A 24908-nucleotide genomic window follows, 5' to 3' on the forward strand; every position below is an offset into this window, starting at 1 on the left:
GAGAGACTAAGAAAGAGAGAGAGAGAGAGAGAGACTAAGAAAGAGAGAGAGACTAAGAAAGAGAGAGAGAGACAAAGAAAGAGAGAGAGAGAGACTAAGAAAGAGAGAGAGAGAGAGAGACTAAGAAAGAGAGAGAGAGAGACTAAGAAAGAGAGAGAGAGATTAAGAAAGAGAGAGAGAGAGAGACTAAGAAAGAGAGAGAGAGACTAAGAAAGAGAGAGAGAGAGACACTAAGAAAGAGAGAGAGAGACTAAGAAAGAGAGATAGAGAGACTAAGAAAGAGAGAGAGAGAGAGACAAAGAAAGAGAGAGAGAGAGACTACGAAAGAGAGAGAGAGAGAGACTAAGAGAGAGAGAGAGAGAGAGAGACTAAGAAAGAGAGAGAGAGAGACAAAGAAAGAGAGAGAGAGACTAAGAAAGAGAGAGAGAGACTAAGAGAGAGAGAATAAGAAAGAGAGAGAGAGACTAAGAGAGAGAGAGAGACTAACAAAGAGAGAGAGAGAGACTAAGAAAGAGAGAGTGAGAGACTAAGAAAGAGAGAGAGAGAGACTAAGAAAGAGAGAGAGAGAGACTAAGAAAGAGAGAGAGAGAGAGACTAAGAAAGAGAGAGAGAGAGAGACTAAGAAAGAGAGAGAGAGACTAAGAAAGAGAGAGAGAGACTAAGAAAGAGAGAGAGAGAGAGAGAGAGAGACTAAGAAAGAGAGAGAGAGAGACTAAGAAAGAGAGAGAGAGAGAGACTAAGAAAGAGAGAGAGAGACTAAGAAAGAGAGAGAGAGAGAGAGAGAGATTAAGAAAGAAAGAGAGAGAGAGACTAAGAAAGAGAGAGAGAGACTAAGAAAGAGAGACAGAGAGAGAGAGAGAGACTAAGAGAGAGAGACAGAGAGAGAGACTAAGAGAGAGAGACAGAGAGAGACAGAGAGAGAGAGACAGAGAGAGAGACAGAGAGAGAGAGACAGAGACAGACAGTCAGATAGACGGATAGACAGATAGACGGATAGACAGACAGACAGACAGTGGAACTGACAACAGACATACAGACAGAGAGATACGGACAGACAGACAGAGAGACAGACAGTCTCTTGGAGACAAACAGGCAGACAGACACTGTTCCGCCGCTTTCGTAATTATGGGTGTAGCAGAACCTGCGCCGTCGGCAGAGGGATAGTTACAATCACTACTACTCTTTAAAAGTATGGGTTTGTGTGAACCCGCGCCATCGGTAGTGTGTATGTAAATTATCATAATCAATTAATTTTAATGTTTTGTCATGTACACACTAAAAATTTGCAGACAGCGAGAAAATTAGGTGTGTGAGAGATACTTAAAATTTCAAAACGATACCTTTAATGGTTCCAGAGTTACAATGATTTTAGTGTGTCTCTGGGTACAGGTGAACCCAGGAAGCACGGCAAAGGTTAACAAAGAGAAGATTCTCTATTTATTGGAACTTGTAAAATTCTTAGATATAAGCTCAATGTCCTAGATTAACTCTCTTCTTGAACAGTCCGCTGTGTAGTTATTCCCCTTGAACATAAATGTACGGTTTACGGAAGGAATCGAACTAAAATACGAAACTATCGCGCTTTTTTACATTTAGTCAAGTTTTGTTTCTCCTTGTATGCAGGCACTGTAACTTAGAATATAAAGTATAGAGGTTGATTGTTCAAGGTACTTAGTGTCACAGCAGCGTTGAAATATCTTCAGAAAGAGTTGTAAATAGCCTTGTTTCTTCGACACGCTGTACTACGCACAGACTTACGACAGGGGAGGAGCTATCGTAGCGTTACGCTGAACGTTGAACACTTCGACACGCTGTACTACGCACAGACTTACGACAGGGGAGGAGCTATCGTAGCGTTACGCTGAACGTTGCACACTTCGCTCGCGTCATGACAGGCATGTTTTGAGGTTACGCTGTTCGTAGGCTCTGCGCATATTCTTCAAGATCTCGGCCCCATGTCAGTCATACGTGGCAAGGCATCGGTGAAGACTGTCCTATAAACTCCGCTTTGAAAGGTCTTTGTGGCCTCTACCTCTCATCGACACCAGACAAAGGCGTCACGTTTTCAACAACTTGAATTGCTGTACGTTTGTCTCCGGTTTTTGACGTTGTCGTCGTCGTCGTCGTCGTTGTTGTTGCTTTTGTTTTATTGAACACACAGAGTGTGAGTATGCGTGTTAAGTATATTGCCCGCGCGCAGGTGTGTGTTAGTGTGTGTGTGTTTGTGTGTGTGTGTGTGTGTGTGTGCGTGTGTGTGTGTGTGTGTGTGTGCGCGCGTGTGTGTGTGTGTGTGTTTGTGTGTGTGTGTGTATGTGTGTGTGTGTGTGTGTGTGTGTGTGTGTGTGTGTGTGTGTGTGTGTGTGTGTGTGTGCGTGTGTGCCAGTATTTGCTGTTTTGATATAATTGCTATTTTAGATAGAGTCGAACTAGCAGTGGCTACCATTTCTCCATGACAACCATTTGTCTATTACGACCACACAAAGGATCCCTTTTGGAACACCCTTAATGGCGGAGTCACACCAAGACGACGCACGGCCAGCGCACTGAAAATATCGCGAAAAATTGCGATTTTGGCCAGTGCGTTGTCGTTCGCTGGGTGTGCGTCAATATGCGTTACTCGTTCGTCGAGCGCGCTAGACCAACGCTACGCATTCGTTGTCATTCGCTGTGTGCGTTGGGATTTTTTGAGCATGCACAAAAATGTGCTTCTACAAAACCGCGGTCACACAACGACGCACTGATCATTATTTTCCATTTTTGATTCATTTTCAGTGCGCTGGCCGTGAGAGAAAGGGAGAATGTACGTTCTGGCTCACCGATTCCGACAGACCCTAAATATTAACGCAAAATAGGCTTCTGGACTAAACTTTTACTAAAATGAAACATGCGACAAAATCAGAAAATTACTGCATAAATCCATACAAAAAAAAATACAGTAAAGTAAGGTTGTTTTGAACCAATGCCGGGTCTGTCGGAATCAGTAACCCAGAACGTACATTCTCCCTTTCTCTTATACAACATTCTTAAGCTCAATACGCTCTCTCATTTACAAACTTTACTTCATATGTTCTTTCACTGTTAGAATTATATCTGATACATGCAATGTGACTGTCTAAACGAATAGTTAACTCTTTACAAGTGATTCTATTTTTACTTTTTCTTCCCGTCCTATTTGAATCCCCTTTTTTAAAAACTGCTTTTTCAGATCTTCTATATCGAGTGGCTTGTTATATTCAGCTCGTGTTTTTGTTTGAATACTTGCTTTCTTACTTTTGTAGTCATCAAAGTCTGTTTGTATCTGTTTGAATTCTTCGTCAGAAACTTTTGAATCTTCAAGTGCTTTACTGATAGACAGTTTTAGGCTAGACAATTTTGATGATGCAAGAGTGGAAATGGATTCGTGTTTTTCAAGCTTTTTCACAATTTTTTTCATTATAGCTGATGCTATAAATGATAAACCACCAACTGCTGCTGCGACACCACCTAGGATTAGAGAAACTGGAGTCCCTACTCCGGTAGCTAACAGAATTGTTCCCGTTACACCTGCAGCTGATGCAAGGATAGTAGAACCAGTGCTGGCATTAGAAAGGCTGTTGTAAGTTGTTGAGTACTTACGTCTAGCGCGAGAATATTTTTCTAATTCATCTTCTAGTTGTTTTTGTATATTACTAATGTGTGCCAGTCTGAATTGTTGACTTTCTGCTGCACTTTCATTAATATTAGGATAAAGCTTCACACTGCTAGTCATCTTTTAATGCAAAATATAAAATATTTATCTTAATTCTCACTGGCCAGTGTTTCTGCTAAGCTTTGAAGCTGTTCATTGCTTAACACCTTATCTGTATAGTAGAAAGCAATCAAATCAAGATAAGTAAGATTAATACTTCTTATTTCTGTTAAATTATTTATATCTGCGTTAACAACAACATTTTGGTTTGACGTCTGTTTTTTTATTGTGTTAGAATCCTTTTGAACAGCAATAAATACTCTGACTTCTTCAACATTTAATGGTCTCCAGTTGAGATTTATTCCTCTCATTAGAACAGTGTTTGTGGTTTCTTCCCTTTTCCTGACAACTATATCAAATATCATAGTTGCATTCTGCCCTATTGGAAGCTTGGGTATAAAATCGACAATGGTGTCAGCGTCCTTTTCAACACTTTGTTTTCTGTGAATGAGATAGTTGTTCTTATGGAAAGGTTTAACTGCAACTTCTCCCCTGCTGTTAATCGCAGGAACAAGGCTAACAATTAGTGGTTTAGCATTGATTGACTTACGGAATGTGTCGTCTTTTCCAACAAGAGTGTATGGACTCACAAATTCAAACTTCATTTCCCAGTCAATCTTTTTCATAACAGGACTAAGTACCCATTTTTTATTCTGATGTTTCCACATGTAGAATGTGTCATCGACAATTGGATCAGGTACATTAACATCACGGATTTGACCTAGTTTGAGGAATCTTGGTTTCTTTTCATCGTCGATTTCCTTTCTCTTGTAATAACCGGTGTCTGTAAACTCGAATGCATACACTGCACCAACTTCAGCATTGCTCTCAAAGTCGATAGCGTCTGCTAAATCTTTCAACTCTATAGTTGAACATGCAACAGGATAAGCTATTGTAGGTCCACTCGACATTTTAATACTCAATATTTTATGGAACTATTTCCAATGTAATGTTAAACAAACAATCAACTGGTTGTCCACTTTGATTTTTCAGATCAATGTGTAGGAATTCATGACACCCTTCCTCCAAGTCCTTGAACTGAAGTGTCTTAAATGTTGGCACGTGCATTTTACAAAAAGAGGCATCACTCGGTGGAAGAATCCTAAGCAGATCAGAACGCTGATCATTAAACAGATTATAGGATGTGTTAAGCTCTCTCATGTGAACAAACAGTACACTGTTAACATCCATGTCAATGGGACGTGTTCCCTTGTATATTTTTGTAATTCCAAGCATATCAAGGAGTTTGGTTGGAAAGTAAACGTTTACTTCTCTAGTTTTGGGCATAGTAAGAGTAGCAATGAGACTTGCATGATTTAAACTCGCTGTAATACCTACTGGAGCAAACAATTCTTTCTCTAAAGTGCAGAAGTCATAGTAACCATCTTCTACAGAATGTGTTTTACCATTAATTCTAACCCAGTTGTTATTCTTTTTTTTACTGATATTATACCAAGTAACCTTGTACATAATTTCATGCAGTGCAACTTTCATTCCTCCATTTTGATTGTTGATAGGGGTTGCAAGTTTAACTGGCACACCAGTCTTCACATTTGTTAGTGTGATAAACATTTTTTATTCAACAACAAAAATGAGTCAGTATAAATTCAACAAAGACGTTAAATACAAAACTGGACCATATTACAATCCAAAGACTATTTCTTTCCATGAGTTGGACTTTGCTGTAACAGAAACAGAATCCATTCGCGTTAAAGTGCCTGACCCATTCCATTCTTACCTAAATCCCCCAATCAAAAATGATAGTGTTCCAAAGATGTGGAACTCTCACCCAATTCAGTTCTATCAGAATCAGTTAAACTTTGCAATATTCTGTGCAACCACAGGATGTGGAGTGTCCTATGCAGACCACATGAATAATTCAAACTTACTGACAAAGTGTGTGTACACATTTCACGTTTACTATCAGTGCAGGAGAATCTTGTCTGAACTTCAGGCACCAATGCCGCATGAAAAGAGCTGGAACCCATTCAACAATAGGATAAACATGAAAGTGTATGAGCGTCTCTGCAATGAATTCAATATAGATTTTAAGACCGACTTTAGGCAAAAGCAAGACAAAAACCATGGCATGGGAACACTATATTTATGGGGTGTCCACAGGAGGTATAATTTTGATTACTGGCCAGGTCATACATCTTTTTCTTCAAATGTGCAGGTACAGTTAGGATCAATAGAACAACAGCACCACAATGCATGGACTACTTTTATATTAGACACCGGCAAAGGTTTCACTGGATCAGGTGTTGAAAGGATCAATGAATCTATCCGAACATATGCGTGGTGCTTGCTAGGCTCGCAGGCACAGACACGATCAAACATAATGAGAACAAGCACAGGGTTTGGTGCACAGAAACAGTTGTTATCAAATTTAGAAGATGTCATAAACTCTGCAGTTGATCTGCCTTCCAGCATCAAAAGGTATCAAGACTCTCTCCGTTATGCAAGATCAAAAGTTGACTTTGCTGTTGGTAACGGCCTTTACATGTTACCTTCTGATCTCCAGCTGCAGATTGGAACAATAACAAATTATAACAATGAAATCATTATTGCTAGTGACACCCAGCCGCTTGGAAAGGGTGAAGAACTGAATTCAGAAATCAGAACGATGTTACAGCCATATCACAATGAACAGAAACAAAGCGTGACAAGTGAAGATCACGCTGCAGGTGAAGATCATTCTGTCACTAGTGATGATCAAGCTGTTAGTATTAGTGATGATCATGAATCGCAGAAGACTGCTCTAGTAATTGGTGGAGTGGGTGTAGGCTTACTTTTGCTTTATTCTCGTTAGCAGAACACCTGCAATTAAAACTATTAGAGTCCAGAGATGTTCAGCCATGAAACCAACAACTTTACCTGCAAAAGATAACAGCCAGCTAACAATTGAACCAATGATTCCTGGAAGTGCATCCAAAGCTTTTGCTGCTAGTTTCTTTAATAGTTCTGCAATGTGTTTGAGTTGTTTCTTTACCCATCCCGGATCAGATGGAGGTGAAGGTGAAGGTGGAGGTGGAGGTGTGACAGTGCCACCTGTGAGTGTTAACACTAATGTGCTTATTGCAAATCCTAACGCAGTTAGTATACTAGCTATTGTGATTCCCTGCTCTCTGAAAAGCGTTCTAATTCTTTCAGCAAGAGTTGTGTCTTCGTAAAGGATTCTTTGAATTGTATTTTTTATTCTGCTGACCTGTGTTCTCAGTTGTTCTCTATTGTTACTTAGAACTTCTAACCTTATGGCTTTCTCCTCCTGCAAATCTTTTAAACGCTTAGAAATTCTGTTTTTTACTTCTTGTTCTAGGTTCAAATCATCAGCATCAGCAAGTTTTTGTTTCTCTTTGTTTATATCTTCATCCAGCTGACCTAGTTTTGACAGATTATTTGCTATTTCACCTCTGATGGTTTGTAGTGATTGATTAAGGGCTTCTATTTCTCTCATAGGTAATAGTTCCTGTGGAGTCTTCAGTGAAGTTTCCTCAGAAAAAGAAGTCTCTATCTCTTGTATAAGTTGATCAGCCTCATCTGCAAGTTTATTAAGATCTTGCAATGGAACAGATTCTATTTGAGTAGCAGTTGGTAGTCCTAGTTCTGCTTGTTGAAGTAAGGAAACAACATGGGAAGATGATGACCGTGTGCTAGGCACAATATCTAATTGCCTAAGTCGATTAGCAGTAAGTTTTTGTTTTAGTGAAACTTTTGATAGAAACTTAGCAGGATTAGATTTATATGTAAGTTGGACTTTTTCTCCTTTATCGCTAGTTGTATATAAATGATTTGCTTCCATTTTGAACTGGTTTGGATCTAAAACATCAGGTTCTTCTCCTAAACTTTTGTAGAAATCTCTAACTTTACCTTCCAGAAGTTCATGTCGTGCCACCTCATAATGCAGTGAATGATGGTAGGGAACCAAAGGGATTGCTTCGCTCATGTCGTCCGCTGGCTCAAATAAATCTTCAAATCCACCTTCTGCCATTTGTAACTTATTTTTTATTTTGAAAATAAAAAAAGATGGCACAATCGTTCGGTTCTGTTCTTGATCCTTACAGAAGGCTGAAAGAACCTCTCGGGGTAAAAGGAATAAGGCAAACAGTTATAGTTACAAATAATCCTTCTACTATTGATCAGAATGAAATACTTACTGTTAGGTTTCCTAATCTGGGTAAGAACGATGTTATTGTACCAGGCACTGTAAGACTATCATTCAAATTAGAATTAGAATCTGGCTCAGATGAAAATAGGACTTTGGCTTATAATGTAGGAAGAGCAATTGTGAGGAAGATTACTGTCAAACTGGAAGGGCGGGAAGTGATGTCATTGAATAATGCAGATGTATTTTTAGTTTATGCAGATAATTGGTTGACTGACAATGAAAAGAAAAACAGAGTGTTTCAAGGGATTCAGTCAGACAATGGGATAAAAGTTAGAATAGGAGCAGGAGATAAAGCTGACAACAAAAAAGATAACGCTGTCAATGTTGCTTTTGGAAACAAATTTTGTATTCCACTTGACTTTGAACTCATAAATTCACATCCTCCCTTCTATCAAGGAGCATTGCGTGACAGGCTGTCATACGACCTGACTTTCAATAGTTATGATCGTGTTATGCTTTCACAAGACCCGGAAGCAAAGTATAAGGTGTCTGGAATTTCTTTAGAGTTTGATGTTGTAAACCATCCTGAACTGGCTAGACTTATAGAAAATCAGTACAGTTCTAAGCTGCCTATCTATTATGAAAGAGTGTTGAATCACAGTACACTTTCAAAAAGCCAGGCTGATCCAATCTGGAACATTAACTTGAATACACCAGCTAGGTCAATGAAGGGAATACTTATGTTGTTTGAGGAACCAAAAGATCCATATGAAAGGCAAATAGAAAAGTTTTACAATCCACTAATCAATAGAGTATATTGCACAATTGAAGGGCAGCCAAACCAAATATTTGCATCTGGCATGCTGCCATACCAACACTATGATGAAGCAAGAAAGTACTTTACTGGAGGAAGATTGAAAGACCCAACATCTGATCTTGTGGCTAAAGATCTACATTTACACGGTGTTGGCGTAGAAGATTTCTTGACAAATAAATATGCGTTATGGCTGGATCTCAGAACAACTGACGACAACAAACTGCATGGAAGTGGAAGGCGAATTGAAAACGGATCAGAAGGAATCACAATACAAATTGAAAAGGAAGTAGGGAGTAGTAGTAAATCAGTTAAGATCTACGTGTTTGTTGTGTCAGATGCGCAGTTAAACATCTCTGAAAGCAGATTACAGGATATTGTTTATTGAACGTGTTAAAATGAAGTATCTAGATTTTCTTCCAAAAGATCCACACTGTTCTTTGATTTGTGGGGCAACAGGTTGCGGCAAAACAAGATATGTTTTGGATTTATTACAGACTGTTTACATAAATCACTTTGAACACATAGTCATATTCTGTCCAACCATAAAGCATAACAGAACATACAAGGAGAGAAAATTCATATGGTCTGATCAAAATATATTTATTGTAAATCCTTCTGATCGTCTAAATGTTTGCTTGGAGCATTATTTCGATCTTTTTCAGAACACGCCAACACTGTTTATTATTGATGACTGTGCAGCAGAACGTGACATTGTTAGAAAGAAAAGTGCACTAGCAAAGCTTGCATTCAGTGGACGACATGCATTAATATCAGTTTGGATATTAACACAAAAATACAATGCAGTTCTGAAAGACTTTAGAGAGCAACTCAAAACAATAACATTGTTCTATTCAAAGGACCGTGACAGTTTTGAAGAGTGTCTTCGAGAAAATGATGTCATTGAAAACAAACAGGAGAGAGAAAGAATAAAGAATAATCTGAAATCTTCTAAGCACTCGAAACTGGTTTTAAAAACTGATCAACCAGTTCAGTATGTATGTTTGTAGAAATCCTTGCTAAGTTCTTGTCAAGTTCTTACTCAAGTTCTTACTCAAGTTCTTACTCAAGTTCTTGTCAAGTTCTTGTCAAGTTCTTGTCAAGTTCTTACTCAAGTTCTTGTTAAGTTCCTACCTAAGTTCTTACTCAAGTTCCTACCTAAGTTCTTGTTAAGTTCCTACCCAAGTTCTTACTCAAGTTTAATTACTAGATTTTAATTTTATTCTGCATCAAAATAAAATGAACTGTGATGAATTGCTGATGCAGACTGCTACAGATATTGAAATCTGTGACAGTAGGACTATACCTGATAAAAAAGAAAGATTGTATTCACTTGCTGTTTGTGGAAAAACAAAACACTACCTTGGGCAGCAGTTAACTGTGGAAGAAGTACAACATCTTTCCTCAGAAGATATAGAAAAGTATCATGGACGGTATGAATCAGTGCTTGGTTCTAAGATGGTTAGAAGTATTGGACAGACTGTTATAGGTTTGTACACAAAGATTTTTGGACATTTTACACCTCTCGACTCGGAGGAAGACTTAACACATGATCTAACTCATGACCCTGTTGTTTCCAAGTCCCTCGAATCTCTTGCCTGTGGCCTGTATTATCGATTTGGTGCTTTATTAGTACCATTTGTTGCTGGATTAATTACTTTCAAACACATTAATTTTCAGAATAAAAAAGATGACGGATCAGTTGAAGCAGACAGTGGAGCAGACGAAAATACCAGAAGTGAACACAGTGACAAAGAAACCTGGTAGAGTAGAAGCAGGAAAAAAACTAGCCGAATGGAACAGACAAAAAAAGTTAAATCAAAAGGCAAAGCAGAACATTATGTCTGAAGTTGAGCAGACACCAGACATTCCTGAAGTGACTAAGGTCACACAAACTGATCAAGAATTAAAATCTTCATTTCTATCATACAGAAAAGTAGCTGTAGCAGCTGTTGTTGGAGGAGGTGGATACTTGCTTTACAAACTTTGGCAAGGCAAATATAAAGTGTCAGAAACACCAAAATCAGAAACACCAAAACCAACAAACAAAGCAGTACAAACAATAACAAAGCCCACAGTAGTACCTGCAGTGGATTCATTTCATATGGAATAATTTTAATATTTTAATTTTGATAACATAAAAATGAGTTCTGAAAAGACAATAGTTAATCTAGTTTATCACGCTGCAGTGATTGGAGGCTTGAGTGTAGGTTACACAATGCTGGGTAAAAGTCTCCTCAGAATGAAACCAGCCGACTTGGGAAAGTTAGACTTCGAAGACGGTGCTAAACTAATTGGTGTTGTGACAGCTTCCTTTGCAACAAAAGACTTTTTGGTGAAGCAAGGAATTATTCCAGAAAATATAAACATGTAAGACAATAAAATGGCTAGCTTGGTTATGATGGTGGGAGGTGCGATTGTAAATGCGCTTGCATTTTCTGGCAGCAACTATTTGTTTTCTAAACTGCAAAATGGTGAAGAGAGGGAAAGGCACAACAAAGCCATGGAACAACTGGCGAAAGCACAGGATGAATACGAGAAGAAACGAATTGCGCAGTTAGACTTTATGAATGATAAACTCAGGCAGCAAGGACATGCAAACAAAACCTTTGCCAATGTTGATGCAGCCATTCAAGAATACTATCTTGTAACTGGAAAGAAAATGAAGACAAGTGCTCCTCCAAAACTGGGTGACTTTTATCAGCCTTCAGAAGAGCAGAAGGTGGGCGAGATTGTTTTCATTGTTATTGGTATGGCTGTTGTTTACTTTATTGCGCGTGCTGTCAAATCTTAATATTCTGTCATTTAAAAAACCATGAGTGATGCTTTGTTATCTAAAATATATTATTCCCCAAAAGGATACTGGAAAGGAAGAACTGCTATTGACAAGCTCAGTGACGCAGCAGGTGTTTCTCAAGATATAGCAAAGAAATGGTTGTCAAAGCAGGCAGTTTGGCAGATCTATTTACCTGCACCAAGAAAAATTACACGACCACACTTTGTTAACATTAAACCGAATGACACTCATCAAATAGACCTGCTGTATTTACCGCATGACACAGTCAGAAGGAAGAAATATAAGTATGCACTGACTGTAGTTGATGTTGCAACAAGATACAAAGATGCTGAACCGTTGACAGAGAAAAGTGCTATAGCTACAGCTGTTGCCCTGCAAGAAATTTACAGACGTGGACCACTAAAGTATCCCAGAATGATTCAGTGCGATGATGGTAAGGAGTTTAAAGGAGCTGTCAACCAGCTTCTGTTAAAACATCATGTTACAGTGAAGAGAGGTATTCCAGGAAACCACAGGTCACAGGCTATTGTTGAGAGCTTTAACAAACAGTTGGCAGAAAAACTGTTTTCATATCAGTACCATCAGGAATTTTTGGACACAGAAAGTAAATTGCGTAACACTGAATGGGTCAAAAGATTACCATCAGTACTTAGAGCAATGAATCTGGAGGTATTTAAAGCTACAGGGTTAAGACCAGTTGATGCAATCAAACAGAAAACAATACCTGTTGCTCCAAAGTCAACAACACCAGTGGCATTACTACCTTTCAATCAGAAAGTCAGATATTTATATGCACCCGGTGAAGCTGAGGGTGACAGCAGGAAGCGTGCAACGGATCCAATCTGGAGTATTGACATTCATGAAATCAAGAGAGTAGTAGAGACAAATCCACCTATATATTACTTGAGAGAACCAGCACCGCAAAGAGCCTTTGTAAAAGAGGAATTACAATTAGTTCCACGTGGTACAGATGTTAAATGATTTTTTATTTCAGATTTTATAGTGTTAACAAAAATGGAAGCTCTGAGAAAGAATTCTAAGCAACTTCATTTTTTTGATTTATATTTTTATTTTGAGTTATAAAATCAAACTCACAGCGATGGAAGACTCTGTATTAGAATCTTTATCGACAGTATTTGACACCGTTGAATTACAAGTAACGGATCCTCAAAATGTGCAGTCCAGTGTGCAAGACGCCATTGAACAAATTCCAAACAATTTGTTGATTGAACCTCCAGTAAAAGTGCAGATAGTCAGTTTAATAAAATACAAAACAGTCAGTGATGAGGTGCTAGAAGTTCATGTTTCAACCAGACAACTAGCACTTAATTCTATGGCAGAATTGAATGGAAACTGGGCAGATGAAATGATGAAACGGTTTGAGCAAGCTGCAGAGGATGCAAAGATGAAAGGATCCGGATGGTCAGAAGGTGAAATTATAAAAATAGAATTGAAGCTAAGTAAATTTGCCCCCATCAGAGGTAGAAGTTACATACCTTTACCTCCTGCTCTTGTCAAAAAACGTGCTGTGCTGAACATAAAGAATGATGATGACAAATGTTTTATGTGGTGTGTTCTGGCAAGACTGTACAGTGTAAAGAAAAATGCAGAAAGAGTGTCTAACTATCATGCATACAGAAATAAACTAAACTTTACTGGTATTGAATTTCCTGTCAGCATTACAAGCATTGACAAATTTGAACAGCAAAACAAACCCATCACCGTAAATGTTTACACGTGGGATGAGGAAGATGAACTGAAACCAGTCAGAATATCAAAGAACTCACCAACGATTGGTGATTGTGATACTAACCATGTTGACATGTTACTAATGACTGATGGTGTAAAATATCATTACACTTTGATTCGTACAATGAGTAGACTGATGGCGAGCACAAGCAATCACAATAGTAAACAAGACTTTTGTAGGCGATGTCTCTTGCGTATTCCATCAATTCATGCAGCACTTATACACAAGCAACATTGTAAGAGCGTTGATGATGCGGTTGTGAAGTTAACAACACCACCGCCAGACAGCAAAGTGTATTTTAAGAATGTATGCAAACTACAGAAAAGTCCTTATGTTGTTTATGCTGACTTTGAATCTATCATTGTGCCATATGAAGGACCTTTACCAAAAGACCTACCTAAAACAGTAACTCTAAGTAATCATCAAGTCTGTTCATATGCATTTATTGTTGTTAGTTCAGATGGTAAACATTCTAAACCGCAATTGTACAGAGGACCTAATGCAGCAAAGAACTTCTTACAGCAAATGAACCAAGTGCGAAATGACTGCTCCAAACAACTGAATCTTTCAGACATTGTTATGAAACCTGAAGACCAAGAACAGTTTAACTCTACCACACAGTGTTGGATATGCGAACAAAGTCTAACACCAAACACAGACAATCCAATAGTAAGAGATCATGATCATGTAAGTGGGCAGTTCCGAGGAGCAGCACACAGCAAATGTAATCTACAATTAAAGTTTGATCCTAAGACTTGGAAGCTTCCAATCTTCTTCCATAACTTGCGCGGTTATGATTCACATCTGATCATGCAGGCAGTAACTGATGAATACAAAGCAAGATGCATTGCGCAGTCTTCAGAAAAGTACATGGCCTTTACTCTGAATAGTTTACACTTCTACGATTCTGCTCAACATCTGATGGGAACACTTGAGTCTTTATCTTCATCACTAACTGCTTTCCCAATCACATGTAAGTACTTTGACAGTGACTTAGTTAGAAAGGGAGTCTATCCATATGAATACATGGATTCGTGGGAGAGGTTTGATGAAGATGAGTTACCACCAAAGGATGCTTACTTCTCACGGCTGAAGGGTAAAGGTATAAGTGACGAAGACTATGAACACGCTAAGACTGCATGGAATAAATTAGGATGTAATACAATGGGTGATTATCATGATCAATATTTGTTGGCTGATGTTTGTTTACTTGCAGATATATTTGAGAATTACAGAAGAACATGTATGAAGCACTACAATCTAGATCCTTCACATTACATATCTGCACCAGGCATGAGCTGGGATGCATTTCTTAGATTTACAGGAGTAAAGATTGACTTGCTATCAGATCTACCTACACTTCAGATGATTGAAAATGGACTACGTGGAGGAATCAGTATGGCTTCACACAATTACTGCAAAGCCAACAACAAATACTTGGACGACTTTGATCCTATGAAACCTTCTAATTACATCATGTATCTAGATGCAAACAATTTGTATGGTTGGGCAATGTGTCAGACGCTTCCACTTCGGAACTTTAAGATCTATTCAGGACCATTTTCACAATGTGTTGTGCTGACAATATTAAAAGCAGGCCCAGACAGTCGAAAGGGATGGATACTAGAAGTTGACTTAGACTATCCACTATCACTTCATGATCTACATAATGATTATCCTTTAGCGGCTGAGAGGTTAAAAGTAAACCCAAGAGAACCTCCAAAGCTGGTGCCCAATCTGTTTCACAAAAAGAAGTATGTGTGTCACTACAGACTGTTACAGTTTTACATTAGACATGGATTAATTTTGAAGGCTGTTCATCGTATAATTTTATTTGATCAAGAACAGTTTATGAAACCTTACATCATGAAAAACACAGAACTGAGAACCAAAGCCGCTGATGCATCAGAGAAAGACTTTTTTAAACTGATGAACAACAGTTGCTTTGGTAAGACAATGGAAAACCCACACAAGAGAAAGGATGTTAGACTTGTTACAAGAGAAAATGAGGCCATCAAGCTGACATCCAAACCACAGTATCAAGACTTTAAATACTTTCATGAACAGCTGTATGGTATCTTAATGAAAAAACTTGTAGTCAAGCTTGACAAACCAGTATTCATAGGCTTTACTGTGCTAGAGTTGTCAAAACTGTTGATGCTTGAGTTTTTGTATGATTATTTGAAACCAAGATATCCCAAATCGAGAGTACTTTACACAGACACAGATTCATTCTTACTTGACATTCCAGCGGATGACATTTACAAAGATCTAGAAGCTGAAAGTCCTGCAGTAAAAGGAAAAGATTCTTTTTATGACACTTGCGACTACCCTAAAGAATCACCATTGCACTCAAATGTTAACAAGAAGGTTATTGGAAAGATGAAAGATGAAATGAATGGGAAGATAATTAAGGAGTATGTTGGATTGCGTGCAAAGATGTACAGTGTTGCAAGTGAGAAAGGGGTGGTTAAAAAAGCAAAGGGTGTAAGCAAACAGGTTGTAAAGTCGAGCATATCGCATGATAACTACAAGGAAGCACTGTTTCAGAAGCGAGTGTTTCACCATGACAACCCTAAGATCAGTTCCGCGCTTCATCAGATCAACACAACTATTGTAAACAAGAAATCTTTAGATGCTAATGACACAAAGCGCGTTTATTCATCACCAGAATATTCTTATGCAATTGGGCACTGGAGAACAAACGCGGCTCCAAATAGTCTGAGTGTGTAATAAGAATTTTTGTCAATCGGGAAAACCCACTATGACAGCTTTGTTTTGACTGCAGCGGGGAACAGGACGTTGCTTGCGTTAGGGAAGTGTTTGTGAAAGGGGAGTATGCTTTGTTGAGTTTCAAAGCAGCCACCAAGTACACTTGTCAAAGCTTGATTCAATAAACAAGTCATTTGCATAAAGTGCACTCGGCGGCCGCCCGAAGGCAGCCTTTGAAGCGAAGTAGAGCAGTGAAGCAGGGTGTTGACCTATTTTGGCGCAACTGGCAGTTGCGTGACCTGATTGCAGTGTTAGCTCTAACTCTTTTTTCCTACTCTTGTGATTGCTGTTGATGTATATTTGGAACCATTGACGTCACTTTCTCAGCCCAATAAAGCCTGATATCCTCATTCTTTTCAAACATGGTTTTGAGTTCTTTTCTCATGTTGAAGACTTCATAAAAAGACATCCCAACTGTGCTGAATTTGGCTCTGTATGGAAATAGTAAACGGGCAATCTCCCTCAATCTCCGTGCATACGTAGAAGAAATTTTAACGTTTCTTTCCAACCAGCCATCCCAGGTCTCATTATGAATGCCTTTCCCTTGTTCTGCTTCATAAAACTTAAATGCGATTTCTAGAACCATTCCATATTGCAAATTGAAGCCCATTGAAGTTGCCTCCTGCCTTTGTATGTGTCTATATCCCTCAACTAACTTTTCAATGGCACTTGCTGATGATGTGATATCTTCCGGATTAAAAAAGAACACTTCCTTCCTAACTTTCATGCTTACATCAACAATTTTTGACTTTAAATATTCGTGGAGTTCATTTAACGTCATTGTTGTTTTGGTTTTCTTTGGTTTTCCTCCATACAAATCTGAAAGTTTCCGTTTTGGGCGTGAAGGAAATTTAGGTAGTTTTCCACTCTGAGATGGCCCTTCATTTTTCATTTGCGATAATACTTCAACAAAATTGTTGAGGTAACTGAGGTGCTCTTCAATAGTTAAAAACTGCTCAGAATTCCATTCACTCAATGATTCCGGTATATCCATAGTTGGTGAATGTAAAATTAAAGTTGATGACTGTGTTGAAAAATCTAATAGATTTTGATGAGCAACTTGTGATTCAAGAATTTCTCTCTCTAATTCTTCAGAAATGCTATCTTGAGACATAAATATTTAGCAAATATAGTGACAGTAAAAACACTTCTCTCACAGAAAACACAACTGCACGGTAGGCGACTCCGGAATGAAATGACAAAATCACTAGGCTATGTTACTATCAACACACAGTGGTGGGCGGAAGTGACGTAACTGTTGCTATCACATGATTTAATCTTGTCTTGCCATTGGAGGAATATAGAAGACAAGCTTGCAGGCTGGCCTGGATCAAAACACACGCTGGCTGTTTGTCTTTACCAGATCAATACGACGGGCAGATTGGATTAATATTTCAATGGAAACTAAATTTAGCGTTGTATAAGAGAAAGGGGGAATGTACGTTCTGGGTTACTGATTCCGACAGACCCGGCATTGGTTCAAAACAACCTTACTTTACTGTATTTTTTTTGTATGGATTTATGCAGTATTTTTCTGATTTTGTCGCATGTTTCATTTTAGTAAAAGTTTAGTCCAGAAGCCTATTTTTGGTTAATATTTAGGGTCTGTCGGAATCGGTGAGCCAGAACGTACATTCCCCCTTTCTCTCCGTGCGTTGTCTTCTGGATCTGGATCTGGATCTGGATTCGTTACGTTGCAGGAACCACTTAGGGTCTTGGTGTGACTCCGCCATTAGCGTAGCAATGTGTGCACGTTCGTAGCATGCTGCTCCAAAATCCTAGCAGTTGGTAGCTTTGTTTTGGGTATCTATCTATTCATTCGTCATGCAGTTTTCTGTTGCAGTGATTGAGTCTGCTGTGTTACAAGGGATTTTTTTGACTGCTAATTGTTCATGTTTTTCAGTTGCTGATCAGTATATGGCATTTTCAACGATGGGGCTGACTACTACTGTGATGCTGTTGCTGGTGGTAACGATTGCACACGGGTGGAGCAGCAAGCAAGTCTGCAGGAGGAATGGTTGGTGTCATTTTCTGTAAATGTTCTTGATCAAATTCAAGACCACTGTCGATTATCTTCATTTTCATTTTCATTTTCATTTTAATTACTTAATTGTCTCATCGCTGGTAAACTCGGGTCGCTTCCCTGTGAAAAAACTGCAGCAACAGAGTCGCGCTGCCCAGGTGTATATAGAGAATACTAAACTTGGCCAAAACATTATTGCAACAAACTTCAAACCCAAATTAAAGCATTAATCCCCGTGTCAATTCATTAAAACTGTATATGCCAGGGAAGGCCGTTCATTCAACCTTCAGGATCACCTTTTGGATTAAATATTTATTTTACAGGGATTACGTGACCGCCGCTCAAGTAAGGCTACCCTCAAAATCGACGAGACAAAAACGGAAGAGCCGAATGAAAAATCGAGAAAAAAAAATCACAATAGGCAAACCTTTGCAACTTTGACATACGAGAGAAAGTCAACCCAATTATCTACTCTGAACAGATTGTTTTGTTTTGCTACCTTGCGTATTTCGCGTGCTATGCCATTCCTACTGATGCAGGTGTCGATCGCAAGAGCGGTCAAAAACGGGACTGTTTGCGTCATTTGTTAGCTGTTCACTATTTGAAAAAACAAGGAGTGTGTGTGTGTGTGTGTGTGTGTGTGTGTGTGTGTGTGTGTGTGTGTGTGTGTGTGTGTGTCTGTGTCTGTGTCTGTGTGCATGTGCGTGCGTGCGTGCGTGCGTGCGTGCGTGTGTGTGTGTGTGTGTGTGTGTGTGTGTGTGGAGGGATTACCAGAAAAACTCCTCCGACGATCTTGATAAAACTTTACATGAGAATTCCTACACATTCCGTAACTTAAATTGTATCTAAAAGACATTTTACGCTTACAAGAGCAGGTTCTGCCAAAATCCAAGGCTTAGATTGCAGGAAAAAGAAAACGTTCCTGAATTTAAAATCCTAAAATTCAACATCATAGTATGGTATCATTGCATGAAGGAACAACTTACAACTTCATTTAGAGAGAGAGAAAATAAGGAGAACAACAGTCTTTCATTGACCTCGGAGAGAAGGACCGTAAACTCACGTAGCAGAGGCCAACATCGCTATACCAAGGAGCGGCGGGCTAGAAATACCAAAATTAATAACTTACCAAAAACACATGCCACACGTAAATGCTAATAACTTCTGGATCTGTTCAACGAATGACACTTTGTTTAAATTTGGCGAGTGTGGCTACCGTTAAATGTCAAACCTCCTCCTGTTGAGTCGATCCCCGAATTTCAAGAGAGCGCACAAGTCAAACCACTTGACCTACAAACGTGACACTTTGTGAACTAATCATGTATAAGCTGAAGTTAATGCACACCAAATATATAAGATGCAGAAGGTATAAGCATTTTGTCTAGGTGTTTCTTTGTTGGGGGGTCACGCTGGAGACCACCATGTAAGCTGAGAAAGGAAACAAACTTGCATTGGTCCTCAAAAGCCTACAAGGTTAAAGAGATGTTTAAAAACAGCAACACGGCAGAAAGAAATGTTTGGTCTGGAGGCATTTCTGGATGTGACCAAGGTTAAAGAGATGTTTAAAAACAGCAACACGGCAGAAAGAAATGTTTGGTCTGGAGGCATTTCTGGATGTGACCAAGGTTAAAGAGATGTTTAAAAACAGCAACACGGCAGAAAGAAATGTTTGGTCTGGAGGCATTTCTGGATGTGACCAAGGTTAAAGAGATGTTTAAAAACAGCAACACGGCAGAAAGAAATGTTTGGTCTGGAGGCATTTCTGGATGTGACCAAGGTTAAAGGCACAGTAAGCCTCCCGTAAACACCCTTTCATTTAAACACTCACCGATTGAGAACATCCTCCGTAAAGAGCGAACAATTTTCAAAGAATTTATTTTTGCGTGGTTTATCTTACCCCTGAGCCATCGTGAACCCGTGTGATCCAGTTTCCCTTTTTCACAATGTAGTCGTCAGTTAGTCATTTGAATGCGACTCGATGTGAGCTTATCTACAATAGCACGTTTTTATGCACAAAACAAACGGCTGTGGTTCACAAGAACTCTAGGGATGGCTTTTGACTGTTGAGAGGAACGGCGATATGCATAACCCGTCGTCTGCTACGACCCTTGCGTGACCCTGCTTCCGGGCTTTTCTTTTTTCAAACTTTCACAACTTCGAATTGGACTGATCTGGTCTTGATGAAAAAAGAATTCTTTTATGATTAAAGAATGTTTGTGTAACAAGCTGTCAATTTATAATTTAGATTTTAAAAGTTAGGTCTAGCGCAGAAACGCACCACGGTCCAAAAACATTCTGATAATCATCGATCCACGGCTATCGCCAGTTTACATCGATAGAATGAGACCCGAAGGGAAGTAACTCATTTTTGACCTAAGTTCAGGATGGGTCCAAAAAGTGTTCGAGACAATCTGCAAAATTAATTCTTTACAAATTGCTCGCTCTTTACGTAGGGCACCTAGGATGTTCCCGTTTGGTGAGCGTTCAAATGGAATGGTGTTTGTACTGTGTGTAAAAGCCTGACAGTATCTGTGAAGGGAGGTTTACTGTCCGGGCGTGATTTCCGGTATTGAATATTCATAACAGCCGTCCAGCACCAAAACGAGGCGCCATTGTTGTAGAGGAGCAAGTCCACGAAAATAAATTCTTTGAACATTTCTCACGCTCGACAGAAAGCAGCCAGGATGTTACCGTTCGGTGAGCGTTCAAATGGAAGTATGCTTGTACTGTATGTAGACGCTCGGGGAGCTCTGTGATGGTTTACGGGAGGCTTACTGTGCCTTTAAAGAGATGTTTAAAAACAGCAACACGGCAGAAAGAAGTGTTTGGTTTGGCGGCATTTCTGGATGTGACCAAGTTTAAAGAGATGTTTAAAAACAGCAACACGGCAGAAAGAAATGTTTGGTTTGGAGGCATTTCTGGATGTGACCAAGGTTAAAGAGATGTTTAACAACAGCAACACGACAGAAAGAAATGTTTGGTCTGGAGGCATTTCTGGATGTGACCAAGGTCAAAGAGATGTTTAAAAACAGCAACACGGCAGAAAGAAATGTTTGGTCTGGAGGCATTTCTGGATGTGACCAAGGTCAAAGAGATGTTTAACAACAGCAACACGACAGAAAGAAATGTTTGGTCTGGAGGCATTTCTGGATGTGACCAAGGTCAAAGAGATGTTTAACAACAGCAACACGGCAGAAAGAAGTGTTTGGTTTGGCGGCATTTCTGGATGTGACCAAGTGCAAACTAAACTCGAAGCAAGTTTAAGGGCAAAGATAACCAAAAAGAAGTTGTCGGGTTTTTAAAAAGTAACACCAAAAAATAAACACCAACATTTCTCAAACTCAAAATCAACACCCTTCAAGGGTGCAATTTGGTGCAATCTGGGGCTATCTGAGCCTTAAAATTGGATTCAAACATGGCCCCAAAATACATACAAAATGAAGCAATCTGGTGCTCATTTGAAAGCAAATCTACTTCTTTTTCAGGCATTAAAAAGGGATTACAACAAGCTGGTATTGTCATGAAATATATATATATAGATATATATATAATTTTATATCACTGTCAGACTACTAGGGGAGGGGGGGTCCAGGGGCATGCTGCCCCGGGAAAAAAATGTCAGTGGGTGCAATAGAGAGAGAGAGAGAGAGAGAGAGAGAGAGAGAGAGAGAGAGAGAGAGAGAGAGAGAGAGAGAGAGAGAGAGAGAGTGTCAACAATCTACGACACGACTGCCAACTAGTCTCGGCCCGCTCAAAAAACAATGACCGAGACTTTCAGGCCTGACCATACTTAATGTTTTTTCCGCAACACACGCACTTCACCACGCCTTCCTCGTCCAATTTTCGGATAACGTCCCCAATTCGAACATCATCGATGTGTTTGTCCATCCAATCCCATCGGAATTTGTTATTGGAGCAGGTCCGGACTACCGGGGGGGTTATGGGGGTTGCGCAACCCCCCCCCCCCCCCACCCCTAGCCTAAACATGTACCTCACTTATTTAAAACATTTTTTATTATTGTTTATTTTATGCCGTTTCGTGCAAGGAGCGTCCATTTTCCTATCTCAGAATATGACCTACCCATCAGCTTCAGGGGGCAAAGCCCCCTGACCCCCACAAGGGGCTCTGCCCCTTGACCCCGCCAGGGGGAACACCCCCCTCGAACACCGCTGGCAACCCCCTCTCTCCTCTTAGCCTAGTCCGGCCCTGTGGAGCATGAATCGGGAAGTCGAACCTTGTCACGTTGGAGAACTTTCGCGCTCGCCATTTTGTTTGAGAAGGATGAGACTGTTCGTCTTTAAACAGAAACCGTACCGTAAAAAAACCGGAATCGCACAAATAAATCGGATGGCCCATTGAAACTAATCGGAAAAGTCGGAAAAAACGGAGAATTTTCATCCCTGTGACTGCTTGCTGGGGTGAGTTTCAATTTTTGTTTAAATGAATTAATAGCTCTTCTTCTTCTTCTTCTTCTTCTTCTTCTTCTTCTTCTTCTTCTTCTCCTTTGTTCATGGGCTTAGACTCCCACGTTCACTCATGTTTTTAGCACGAGTGGATGTTTACGTGTATGACCGTTTTTACCCCGCCATTCAGGCAGCATACGTCGGTTTCGGGGGAGGCATGCTAGGTATTTTCGTGTTTTTAGGACCCACCGAACTCTGACATGGATTACAGGATCTTTTCCGTGCGCACTTGGTCTTGTGCTTGCGAAGGGGGTTAAGTCACTAGCAGGTCTGCACATAAGTTGACCTGGGAGATCGGAAAAATCTCCACTCTTAACCCGCCAGGCGGCAGCGACCGGGTTTCGAACTCACGACCTTCCGATTAGGCCCAAAAAAAAATTGTCTGTTTAGGGTAACCCGACCGACCCTATCGATTTGGCGCCGACCCAAAAACTTTTTTTTGATTTCAAAAAAAAAAAAAAAAAAAAAGAGGTAAAAATGCTAAAAAGAGACATTTGGCGTTTCTTTCTCTCCCTTTCTCTCTGTTTTATTTATACGTTAGTTTTGAAACATGTATTCATCAAATATAAGAAGTGAATGTTCAGCCAACATAGCATTTACACACACACACACACACACACACACACACACACACACACACACAAAACCTACCTACCTACCGACCCTACTTTTTTTGGTCATGTTACCCTAAACAGACAATTTTTTTTTTTTGGCCTTAGCAGGCCGACGTCTTACCACCACGCCACTGCGCCCGTCGTTTAATAGTTAATCAATCAACAAAAACACAAATGTGCGCAGAGAGCACCTGACCAGATCTGAGACGAGGTTGGCTATGAGGTTTGTATTCTGTGTGATTGCAGCGTGGCTGGAGAAGCCGTGTGCGGCGCCAGAAGACTGCAAGGTGAAGATGTCGGAATGCTTCAAAGGACGATGTCTGTGCACACCTGGATTTTACTATTCCATCCGTAGCAACACCTGTGTCACACGTACGTTTTTCATTTGATTTACTCTATGATCCCAATGCTGGGGCATTCGGGTCGCTTCCTCCCAGTGGAAAGCTAGCAGCAACAAGACTCGCACTACCCAAGTGTGTGTGTGTGTGTGTGTTTAGGTGTAATCATTCGACAGCATTTATGGCAGAATTACTGAGGTCTTTTGCGTGCCACTGTGGTGACACGGGGGGTGGGACATGGATATCGTCTCTGAGTCTGCACATAAAGTTGACCCTTCTCCGTCCATGCCTGGATTCGAACCCGTGACCTCAGGATCAAATGTCCAGTGCTCTACCAACTGAGCTAACCCCCCTCCCTCCCACGCCACCCCTTGATGAATACGCTGCGTATTCCATGGGTACCGGAGCGTAATCAATGGGTACAGAGCCTCGTTTTCGTGTCACATGTCACCTGACGTTGGGCACATTTAAACCTTAGACGATAGATGAAGTTAGGAAATAATTCTTGTTTTTTTGTGGTCTGTGGAAGGGTTGTATTCCTTCAAGGCGTGGTTATCTATCCAAACTCTGCCAAAAAAATGAAACGGTCAAAAACGGGAGGTTTTTGCGACAATGTTGAGGGGTACCTTGACAAAAAGCGCTCTCTTTTAGCAAGAACACGGTAGCTTGCTTCGAAACTTTCAGGAGCGCATGCCTACATACGAGATGTACTTCGGTCAAAAGTTTGCATACTTTTTTTTTAATTGGTACCTGACGTTTTTGTCAGGTCGATTGATTGCTTGACCAAATTTTCAATCAATTTGATCTCAAATGAGGGTGTGACAGTGCCGCCTCAACTTTCACAAAAAGCCGGATATGACGTCATCAAAGATATTTATCACAAACATGAAAAACCTTCTGCGGATACCATTCTCAGGAACTCTCCTGTAAAGTTTCATGAAGGTTGGTCCAGTAGTTTTCTCTGTATCGCTCTACACTGGCACACACACACAGATACAAAGCAACACATACACCACGACCCTCCCGCCCTGATAGAAAGCTGTTTGGCTAATAACCATTACACGTGTAATAAATAATTCATACACGTGTAATAAATAATGTATACACGTGTATTTATTTCTTACACGTGTATAAATCATTTACTGCACGTGTAATTTATCTTTATATTTAGTCAAGTTTTGACTAAATATCTTAACGTAGAGGGGGGAATCGAGACGAGGGTCGTGGTGTATGTGTGTGTGTGTGTGTGTGTGTCTGTGTGTGTGTGTAGAGCGATTCAGACTAAACTACTGGACCGATCTTTATGAAATTTGACATGAGAGTTCCTGGGTATGAAATCCCCAAACGTTTTTTTCATTTTTTTGATAAATGTCTTTGATGACGTCATATCCGGCTTTTCGTGAAAGTTGAGGCGGCACTGTCACGCCCTCATTTTTCAACCAAATTGGTTGAAATTTTGGTCAAGTAATCTTCGACGAAGCCCGGGGTTCGGTATTGCATT

At 39.9% G+C, this 24908-nt stretch overlaps 1 protein-coding gene across 1 annotated transcript in view; it reads left to right on the top strand.

Annotated features, from left to right (window-relative positions):
• The first annotated feature begins 1675 nt into the window (after nucleotides 1-1675).
• LOC138961124 (uncharacterized) overlaps nucleotides 1676-24908 on the top strand; it is a 30007-nt gene continuing 6774 nt past the window's right edge. The window contains exons 1-3 of the mRNA XM_070332725.1: nucleotides 1676-2164; nucleotides 17872-17985; nucleotides 23316-23441. Of these exons, the coding sequence (XP_070188826.1) occupies nucleotides 17886-17985; nucleotides 23316-23441 (226 nt within the window). The 5' untranslated portion in view covers nucleotides 1676-2164; nucleotides 17872-17885. The remainder of the gene's footprint in view (nucleotides 2165-17871; nucleotides 17986-23315; nucleotides 23442-24908) is intronic.

This window comes from Littorina saxatilis, linkage group LG3, assembly GCF_037325665.1.
Source record: "Littorina saxatilis isolate snail1 linkage group LG3, US_GU_Lsax_2.0, whole genome shotgun sequence".
Lineage (NCBI taxonomy): Eukaryota > Metazoa > Mollusca > Gastropoda > Littorinimorpha > Littorinidae > Littorina > Littorina saxatilis.